This window comes from Notamacropus eugenii, chromosome 1, assembly GCF_028372415.1.
Source record: "Notamacropus eugenii isolate mMacEug1 chromosome 1, mMacEug1.pri_v2, whole genome shotgun sequence".
In the NCBI taxonomy this organism is placed as follows: domain Eukaryota; kingdom Metazoa; phylum Chordata; class Mammalia; order Diprotodontia; family Macropodidae; genus Notamacropus; species Notamacropus eugenii.
Genome location: NC_092872.1, coordinates 47,650,234 through 47,660,509, shown reverse-complemented (window position 1 = coordinate 47,660,509; position 10,276 = coordinate 47,650,234). Strand labels below are relative to the sequence as shown.

General features: G+C 46.5%; 1 protein-coding gene across 1 annotated transcript; it reads left to right on the top strand.

Moving 5' to 3' along the window:
• The first annotated feature begins 3,586 nt into the window (after window positions 1-3,586).
• Window positions 3,587-8,926, top strand: LOC140498103 (uncharacterized). Its single transcript, XM_072599397.1, has 4 exons — window positions 3,587-4,499; window positions 5,325-5,461; window positions 5,921-6,037; window positions 7,673-8,926. Exons 1-4 carry the CDS (start codon window positions 3,587-3,589, stop codon window positions 7,982-7,984), a joined length of 1,479 nt encoding a protein of 492 aa, XP_072455498.1. The 3' UTR covers window positions 7,985-8,926.
• Window positions 8,927-10,276: the final 1,350 nt, after the last annotated feature.

Sequence of the window (10,276 nt, the reverse complement as noted above, 5' to 3'; positions counted from 1 at the left end):
GGGGCCGGCTTCAGGGGTGCTGCCCGGCGCCCCCGAAGGCTCCCTGGAGGAGAGATGGGGGTGGCCTGGGTCCTGGACACCCCAGGAAGGGCAGACCCTCGTCCCCCGGGCAGACGGTCCAACTCCTCTGGTTTTACAGAGAAGCGGAGTCCGAGCACCCCGTGGCATTGCCTTGGCTGACTCAGGTCAACGCTTTCCCGGCCCTTGACTCTAAATCCAGCTAAATTTCCTCTAAATTTAAATTTCCCCACTCATGTTTCAGAGGGTGGTAGTCAAAAAGCGTTTTTATTAGTTGCCAGCCATGTGCCAGTCGCTGCTAAACGCACAGACTACAAGAAAAAAGGTTTATAAAGCCCTTGCTCTCTGGGAGTTGAGAGTAATGCGAACACCCATGTGCAGACGAGATGCTGATGTGGGAATAGCCCCGGATTCGTGGATGATCAAAAGTTTCTACATGAAATATTTTAATAATGAGCACAGGCTCATGGTATCTGAACGACCAGTGAGCAAAGGATAGAATTTCTAGAGTTCTCAAATAGTCTTTAGTTATATCAATAAGAAGGAAAGGAGTGGCATTTTACGGTGACTGAAAGAAAAAAATGGAGGTTTACGTTTTACAAATAAACTTGTAAATTTTATTGCAGGCAAATGGAGAGGAAAGATTTACATATCAGAAATAGCACATGGGGGAAATTGGGCGAATTTGTAAATTGATTATTAAACTCTAGGGGATCTTTTAGAAATTATAACTAGCCAGAAAATGCTTATCATGAGTAAATAAAGTCAAGCCAGAACTTCTTTAATCACTTAAATATTAAAAGGTCTTAGCTAAATTTCACATCTAAAGAAAAAGCTTCAGAAGGTGGCCATAGTATTTTTTTTTAAACGGTGGGGTATAGATAGGTTTGGCCACCTAGGGCTGGCAAAGAAGTTGTGCCCAAGAAGTCATGGTTAAGTAGATAGAAGAGGGGTTGCAATTCGCTTACCTTTGAGATTGAAAGACATTACTTTTGTTTACTCTTTTGTCCTCCAAAAAGACCAAAGACTATTTTGGGTATGCCCTGGGTTTGTCTTGGGAGGCCTTTACGTTGCTTATCTTTGATGTCAGGATGGGGCCGCATACTTGTGGCTCCATAAATTAGGTTTTGTTGTGGTGTTCTTTTTTTATATTTTGTATTTCTCCTGCTAATTAGTACCTAGTAGGAACTGTAGGGAACACCGAGTTCCTTGTAAGGAGCCAGACTGGATGCAGGCCTGAGTAAGGTACCCAGACTGAGCCCTTCCCTCAAGGTGACGGGATGTGACATCTCTGCTTGTCTCAATTCTTACTCCTTCAGGTTTTGCTGTCATCGCTGTTTTAGGAAAAGAGAAGAACAGGGGAACAGGACAGTAGTTTCTACTGGGTTGTGTACTATGACATTTTTTGAGCATCATGTTCTGACTGATGATGATAACTGAGGAGATGGAGGGGGAACCGGAAGGGGGGGTGTCATATCCTGGCAACCACTTGAGCAGGCCTCTGGTGCAGGTGGAGTACTGAGAGAGGCCGGTGAGGGGAGGAAGTGTTTGGGCCTTGGAGTGGCTTCCTATTTTAACTAATTATTGCTAACTAGGTGCTAGGTTCAGCGGTAAAGCTGCCGAGTTCCCTAGGGCTGCCTGCTGAAAGAGGGCAGATGCTGTTAGCCTTTCCTCAGAAGTCCTAGTCAAAACCCTAAGCCTTTGTACTAGGGTTGGGGGATTGGAATTTTAGTGGCCTGCAGGGCTGCTCAGGAAGTACTTTATGAAGTCATTCCATCTTTTGCAAATATTTTTACTAGGTAAGATACCACCTGTTTACGGATGAATACATCAGCCTGTCATGCTGATTTAAGTAAACATTCTGTGTTAAACACTTAAGCTGGGGATACAAATCCAACAAAAAAGAAAGAAAAGAAACATTCCCTACTCCTATTTAGCTTGTGTTCTTTTCATAACGTATGTTGTATGTTAACATAACAAATATAAAGTAGTGTGGGGGGGCTTTGTGTCATAAGGTAGTGCTTCAATTGTGTCTTGAAGAGAGTGATTCTGTGAGAGCCACACAAGGAATTATTGCATTCCAGGACAGCCTTTTGCAAAGGCACAGATACCAGAGGTGAAGTATTATGTGAGGAACATAAAAAAGTTTAGTTGGCTGGATCTTAGCATGATTAATCCATTAATACATGATTAATACATAATGAGGATGGAAAGATAAGATGGGACTGGGTTGTGGTTAAAAGTCCACAGGAGTTCCTGTTTTATTCTAGAAGCAATAGGGGGCCAGTGTTGTTTGTGGAGTGGGGGAGGTCATGGTTATTATATCTGCAGTTAAGGAAAATCTATTTGGCTACTGTGTGGAGGATAGATTGTCATGGGAAGAGATTTGAGGAAGGAAGGCCAATCAGGAGGCCATTTTAACAGTCGAGACGAGAAGTAATGAGAGTGATTCTCAGGGTCAATGGAAGATGATGGATGAGAAAGATGTTTTGGAAATAGAATAAAAAGACTTAACAAAGTAGTTGACTATGGGAGGCTGGAAAAATGATTATTCTTTCCTTGGAAATCATGAAGCTTAAAAAAGGGGTGGGTTTTTTGGGGAAAGATAATGAGTTCTGTTTTGAACACGTCGAGTTTGAGATGCCTCTGGTATATCTGGTTTGAGATATCCAATGAATAGTGGGTGGTGTAGGACCAATACTCTGGGGTGGGGGAGATTAGGGCTGAATATATGGATGAGTTAGTCATGTGCATAAAGATCATAAACCCATGAGGAGAGAGTAGATAAAAAAGGGCCCACAATTAAGGGGCATAATATGGATGATGAGCCAGCAAAGGAGCCTGAGAACAGGAGAGAGTAGTCATGAAAACGCAAAGAGATTAATCAGTGGTGACAAGTGCCAAAAAATGTCAAAAAGGAATGAAAGCTAAAGAAATCAGATTGGCAGTGTTTTTGCTAAGTGATGAGGTCAGAATCCACATTTGAAAGAATTGAAGAGAGGAAATGGAGGTAGTAAATATAGACATCTTTTTTTTAAGAGTTTAAAAAAATTAGGAGATTGATTAGACTATAGCTTGAATTTGTATGGTCTGGTGTAGTGAAGGTATAGTGGCAGTCTGGGGCATATTTGGAAATAGCAGGCAAAGAACCAGTGGGTACGGAGGGATCAGAGATGGGGAAGTTGAGAGGCAATGAGAGGAAGAAGTTGTTTGGTCCCCAGTGGGATATTTGAATAGGAGGGGTAAAGATAGGGACAAGGTTAACTTAGCCATCTGTTGTGCATTAGGAACAAGACTGTCATCTGAGGAAGGAGACAGGGTTAACCAAGATGGGGCTGACACGAATTATGTTTGCTTTGCAGAATCACCACGGATTCGAATGGGGCTCTTTTGAAGATTTCTGCCCCGGGAACTTCCTCTGTGTGTCTCCACAGGCTACCTGTGTGTATGCATATGTGTCCCCACAGGCAGCCCGTTTGGAGCAAACTGCGTGACAAACATCAGATAGGGCACGGGACTCCTCAGGAGTGAGACCCTGGATGTACTCTAGCCTCAGCAGGCCAGGGTCATGGGTCGCTTAGATGACCACGCCAAGAAACGAATTGTGGAGCTTCGGAAAGCAGGGCTGAGTTTTCGCAAAATCAAGAAGGTTCTGGAGCTTGACAATATCCGTGTCACACCGCAGGCTGTCTATCTCTTCTTGAAGCGAAAGAATGTGAAACTCAGCCCTCTCCCCGGCAGCAACCATCCTCTCCCTCCCAGAGACCAGAACAGCCAGCGGCTGGCACTCAGTCGGGCTGGCTGGAAGGATGAGCAGCTCTGGGACTTGTTGCAGGGGAGTGAGGTAGAGCCAAAGGAATCCTTGGAAAGCCAGCTGTCTGGTCCCAGGGGAGAGCCTGGAGCTGGTCAGAGCTGGGAAGGCAAAGAGGGCATTAGGATTGTCAGCGTGACATCTCTGCGTCAGGATGGTGGAGTCCACCCCAAAGATACTTGTTCCAATGAGTCTCCCCAAGCATCCGCTAACAGTAAACTTCCTGGGCCTTACAGACCTGTCTTAGTGGTTGTGTCCAACAAGGAACCAAATGAGTCCTTGGAAAGCCAGCCGGCTGGCCCCAGGGGAGAGCCTGGAGCTGGTCAGAACTGGGAAGGCAAAGAGGGCATTAGGATTGTCAGTGTGACATCTTTGCGTCAGGATGGTGGAGCCCACCTCAAAGATACTTGTTCCAGTGAGTCCCCCCAGGCACCTGCTAACAATAAGCTTCCTGGGCCTTACAGACCTGTCTTAGTGGTTGTGTCCAACAAGGAACCAAAGGAGTCCTTGGAAAGTCAGCCAGCTGGCCCCAGGAGTGAGCCTGGAGCTGGTCAGAACTGGGAAGGCAAAGAGGGCATTAGTATTGTCAGCGTGACCTCTCTTCGTCAGGATGGTGGAACCCACCCCAAAGATACCTGTTCCAGTGAGACTCCCCAGGCATCCACTAACAGTAAGTTTCTAGACCCTCTAGGTCCTCAAATGCAGCCCTTTGACTGAATCCAAACTTCACATGTGTCCTTAGACTGCAAGTTCCCCACCCCATTCTAGGAGAAGACAGTGGCTTATTGGTACTGGGCATCTGCTGAGCAGGCATCCTCTTCCCTGATCTAGGTCTCAGGCAGAGAGCTATTCTTGGGTAATTGTCATCCAGCCTGGTATTATCTAGAACACTGGATTGGGGTCAAGACCTAGGCTTGAGGCCTGGCTCTGCCAATTCCTACCTGGGGCAAATAACTTTCCCCCTTAGACCTTCAATTTCCTCATCTGTAAAATAAGTGGAGTGGACCAGGTGATCCCTAAGATACCTCTTCAGTTTAAGAGCTTATGGTCTTGCCCTGGGCTCCTTATAACCTGATTTCTTGAGGTAGGTGGGAGGCAGGGGAAGGGCTTGAAAGTTGTGATGTTCTTTCTATATCATTCAGTACCAGTGACATGCAGTATGTCAAACAGGCCTCTTTTCTCCTTAGTCCTAACCTTCCAACTTCTTCACACATTAGTGTGCAGGATGCAAGGGAGTTTTGATGTCTCATTACGTCCCTGAACTATGCCACTTATGAGGCATTTCTAGGTAGTGTTCTCACCATTCTTGGCTATCTAGGAAAAATGGCCCCTGTTTTTTTTTTTCTGGTGAAAACAAACCACTCATTTATTCCTTCACTTGGTCTTCCTGTTAGTGCTGGGAAGTCGGTCTCCAGAAATAGGAAACATGGCCTTAGACTCTGGAGACTGGGATCCACCTGCCTTTCTATAGCTGCTCTTCCTGCTTTACTTGTAGGTGATGCTGGTATTGGGCTGGGGGCTCCTGGTCCAGTGAGTCAGCTTGCCTCTCCGCATCCACTGAGTCGGGGTCAGAACTCTGCCCTCATTGTCAAGAAGAAGATTGTGGACAGAGCCATCTTCTTCCACAAGAAAGTAAGGAACAGGGCATCCCAAGGTTGGTGTTGATGGGGGAAGGGCAGGAAGCAGGGGAGGGGGGAAGTGGTCTATGACTTCTGTCTTACCTCTGCTTGCCTAGAGTAGAAGTAGTGGAAGTGATTATGTAACCTTGCACAAATCATGTTGTTACTCTGGCTTCAGTTGCTTTGCCTGTAAAATGGGGGTAGAGAGGGTAAGTAGAGATAGATTCCTCAGAAGGGGGTTCCAAGTCTAACTAAATTTACATGAGAAAGGACAGTAGTGTCCTGAATCCAGGCCTCAAACTTAGACTAGCCTCCAGGGCTGCTTCCATTTCAGGGTGGAAATCCTTTCTGCATTGTTGAGGGGGTACAGGCCATTATAGCCTGGGGTTGTACTGTGTTCCCTTATTCCTTTCTTTTTTCCGTCTCAGAGGGGGTAGGGACTCAAGGATGATACCACTTGCTTCCTCCACAGGCCACTGTCCAGAGTGTGCAGAGGGGCACTAGCTCCTCTTCTCTCCCTCTCTTGGTAGGAGTGCAGTGTCCTGGGCCCAGCCTTGCCTTTCCAGATCTTAAGGACTCCAGCCCACATGTGAGTAGATAAAGGAATGGAAAGATAAAGAGGTAGGTGGAAACTCCAAGCATGGATGAATCTCTTGAGAATGTTGGCAGCAGATGGAAGGGAGGAGATGGGTAGTAGGGTGTAGGGAGAAACGTTTTGGGTTATAGGACACATGAGCGTGCTAGGCAGGAAGAAAGCTGCTTGGGGAGGTGGCTGAAAGAATCAATCAGGAGATAGTAGCTTGGAGAAGGTTTGCTTAGAAGAGGTAACGACTGCTGTCAGGTGTTTGAGGGCTACCTTGTGGACGAGAGGTTGTGCTGCTTGACCCGAGAAGACAGTTGGAGAACTGGAAAAGACAACATTCTTGTCCAACCCACACGTGGAAGGAGTCCCCAAGATAACATAACCAACGCCTCCAGGGTGTGGGGGTTCACTAATTCCCCTGGCAGTCCATGCCATGTCTGTTGTTGCTGAGTTGTTTTCCATTTATGTCTGACTCTCTCTGACCCCATTGGAGGTTTTCTTGGCTTGTTTGGGAGCTCTAATTGTTAGGAAGTTTTTCCTGAATTTGGAGGTTTACAGCTTCTTGCCATTATTCCCACTTGTGTTAAAGTAGTTAAGACAGACGCAGGCAGTTTTCTCCCACATCCGTTAAAGCCCTTTGGATTAGATTTTCACATCTGGCCATTTTTCTTGCCAGTCTTTGTAGCTGTGTTGTATCTGACCAGGAATCTGTCATCTTTACATTATAAGCCATGGTCCAGAAATTCAAATCCTATTCTCAGATTTCTCCCCAAATCAGTTTTTCTCTTCTACATCCCTTGTGTTCAGATGTACAACAGTGAAGGAAAGAGAACCAGTGCCCCTGCAGTCTTTAGCTTTTTACCCAAGACTTTGTAAATACTGAGCAGACTTTGAGTTTCTTCTTTGCGGAAGTGGAGAGAGTCAATCATTTTGAGAAGACTTGGAAAGCTCCCTTTTCTATCTTGGATGTGTCTCCTTGAGCAGACAGTAGAAGACCTTTCTGTTACTGTCGTGGTGCCCTGTCGCCAGGAGTCACCAAGCAGCACCACTGTTCTTTTCTTGATCCTTACAGGGTGATCTTTCCCATAATAGACTGTGTGGCTCTGTTTTATTGTTTATTGGGGGAAACAAGCTGCTACTTTCTTTCTAGAGCATTCAGCTCTTCTCTGTTCAGGGAGAGCCTCGACTCTCTTTAGCTCTAATTCATTGTATTTGTTGTCCCTTTTCTTTCTTCTCTGTTTCACTCTCCAACATTCAGACTAGGGTTCAGGCTTCCCTTTTCCACACTGTTCCTTTTTTCCCTCTGAAGCTTCAATTCTGACTAAGGGGTAGAAGCTAGGTTGACTTTAGGGGAAAAAGCAACTTCCTAACCAGCTCTCTAAAAGGCTGTGCTGCCTCAAACAAGAATGATTGGGTTCTCCTTTATTAGAGGTCTTAAAATAGAGGTTAGATGCCGCCTTGTTGGGTAAATTGTAGTGAATATTTGTGTTTCATGTGTGGGTTGAACTAGAAATCCTTAGGAGTCCCATATAACCCAGGTTCTGAGCTGCTGCTGGGGTCTCCTTAGGAGTATGGGAGGGATGGAGAGCTCTGTTCATTCCTGTTACTGTTCAGCCTCACACCTGTCTTTTCTCCCCACAGGTTCAGGACATGGGCACTCAGACCCGTCTGTCCTGGGCCAATGCCCAGGGCCTAGCTGAGAAGTTGGATGCAATGCAGGGGGCTGTGCAGCAGGTCCTGCAGGTGCTCCAAGTGCTGACGGATCAGCAGAGCCGGCTAGAACGGCAGCAGGAGCAGCAGCAGCGCTGGCAGGAGCAGGTGTTGGGGACGCTGCAGCAGCTCAGGGGGCCTGCCCCGAGTCAGGACCCTGGGACTGGGGAAACCCAGGACTTGGGGAATCCTGAGACTCTTGAAGGATCTAATTTCCACCAATTTAAGATGGAACCTCTTTGATGCTGTGGAAAGGACCCCCGGCATAGGTGTGGCATGCCTGAAGGGGCAGGACCTTCTGCTTTGGAGAAGAAGGGGTCTGTGTCCTGGTCCCGTCTCAGCTGAAGACAGCCCTCATAAGATGTGGGGTGTTGGCAGGAAACACTGCCCCGCTCCCTCCAGCCCTCATGTCTGTGTAGCACACAGATTGTAGCCCCCACATCCTTTTCCTGTGTTGACGCCTTCTCCCGACAAGCTGGCTTCAGGGCCTCTGGAGGGTGCTGGAGGTGCGGGTGGGGGTGGTTTCATTACAGACAAGCCTGGGATTTGGGAGCAGGTGACAAAGGGAGGTGTTAGGACTTTTTCCTTCCCTGGGGCTTAGATTTTGAGAGAGTAAGTTTCTTTACCTTCATATGCTGTTATAGGTGAGTGAAGGGCTCAGGTGTTTCTTCAAGATAGGGGACGGGTCATATGGTTTTCTGGTGTCTGCTAAGCATGTTCCAAGGCTTAGAGCATGGTGTGGGGCCAGGATTAAAGACGTAGTTGGTGTTGGGGTACAGTAGCTATATGTCAGCGAGGATCATCAAAAGGGAGTAGATGTGTTCTGTTGATGGAGATGCTTTTGTCAGGCATTGACAATTTTAATGTGACACAAATCTACTCTACCTTGGATAGGTCTTATGGATAGGTGGCATCCCCATCCTTGGGAGGCAGAGAGCCCTGGAACTCTGTCTCCCTGCTGAGGGTGGAAGAGGGGCAGACAACTGGCCCTTACACAAAACAATCTGCCCAGCAGCCTGGACAGGAATAGGGTCCAGAAAGACTCAGGAAGTTACTTTGCTGATGTAATGCATTTGCTGTTATTTTGAAAGTAGAAACAAGGAGACAAGAAAAGACAGTGTAGTCTCCCCAGGTTTCCAACTCTGGAAACCATATCTATGTCATTAAACAGTTAAGTGAGCACAATCTTGTTGTCGTGTCTTCATTTTTGTGTCTGTGTCGTAACTGTAGTAGATCACTAATAGGTCTGTGACCCTCTGTCACTTCTGCACAAGCCCAGTCAATGCTGGGGCTCCCCCTTGTAGGAAAATGTTACCACCTCTCATCTAGGAGTTCTTGTTACCTGCGGCACTGACTCACACAAATCAGACTGATGGGGGCCCAATTTGTAAGTCAGTTGAATTAAATAAAATAAGCAGTGTGGTCTAGTGGTCTGGTCTACCTCTTGACCCATACTGGTTGGTGACCTTGGGCATGTCACAACTATTTACGTAGCAAGTCAGTGCTCTGAATGACTGTCCAGCACTGAGAAGTTACAGAGAGGTGCTGACCTGTATTGACAGAAGGTTTTCTCAGCCAGGAATTCCTATGCCAGTGAAATCACAGTGCTCTCCCCAGTCCCTAAGTGCTCATGTGGAACCTCTGATGACTGAAATTGGGGGAGGCAGGTGTAGTAGGAATCCCCATCTATTTGCCACATGATATTTGGTGACAGTATTATGGATGCGGTGGGGTGGTAATGCTCTGTCTCCCACTATGATAGAATGTACTAATTTCTATTACCAGCTAGCTAGTGTCATATCAATGTTTGTCTCCTAGTTGAAGTTCAATCAAAGGATTTGTTCTTTCAGTGTTTCCCCCTTTACTTAGTTTTGCCAGCCTGGCCTAGGGCCCACCGGACTGGCTCCTTTATCATTAACTTAAGGGGGTGCCAGTCCCTAATGGAGAAACAGCAGGGAGGGCAGTCTTATGTATTGAGGTTTATCTTTTACTGAATACCTATGAATGAAACTTTTAGAAAGTGTTCTATTTCTGTCCCACTCTGAAGCACAGAAATGGAAATTCCTTGATTTTTGCTCCCCAAGATGGGATAGAAGCTTGGACTCTCTTTGCCCAGCTGTTTCACCCAATCGTTTTCATGATGGCTGAGAATGAGAGGGGTGTGGGTGGTATTAGGTGAAATGTCGAGGCCAGAAAAGGGAAAGAGTTTAAGTTGGCTGAATTATATGGCAGTAATGATAGCCATGGAACATCCTTGTTGAAGTCTGTTACCACTTCTACTGTAGGAGGAGAAGGCATTGGGGGACAGTTTGGCTGACTTTTGAGTTAAAGGAAAAGTTAAAAATCTTGAATGGCAGCACCCTTCTTATTCATACCCACAAACCCTTCCCTCTGAAATGGATTAGCTTGTCTACTGCTTGTACTGTCTTATGTGTAATGTGTCATGGATCCAGTTTGATACAGGCAGCCAGGATCCATGGCCCATAAACACTTAACACTGTGCTTGTGCCGTGCTGACGCATCATTGTGTAACCA

Bases quoted from the DNA above. Each gene is read 5' to 3' on its own strand.
- LOC140498103 (XM_072599397.1), top strand. From the start codon at position 3,587: ATGGGTCGCTTAGATGACCACGCCAAGAAACGAATTGTGGAGCTTCGG. The intron at 5,462-5,920 runs GTAAGGAACAGG...CTTCCTCCACAG, and splicing joins CCATCTTCTTCCACAAGAAA to GCCACTGTCCAGAGTGTGCA. The intron at 6,038-7,672 runs GTGAGTAGATAA...TTCTCCCCACAG, and splicing joins TTAAGGACTCCAGCCCACAT to GTTCAGGACATGGGCACTCA.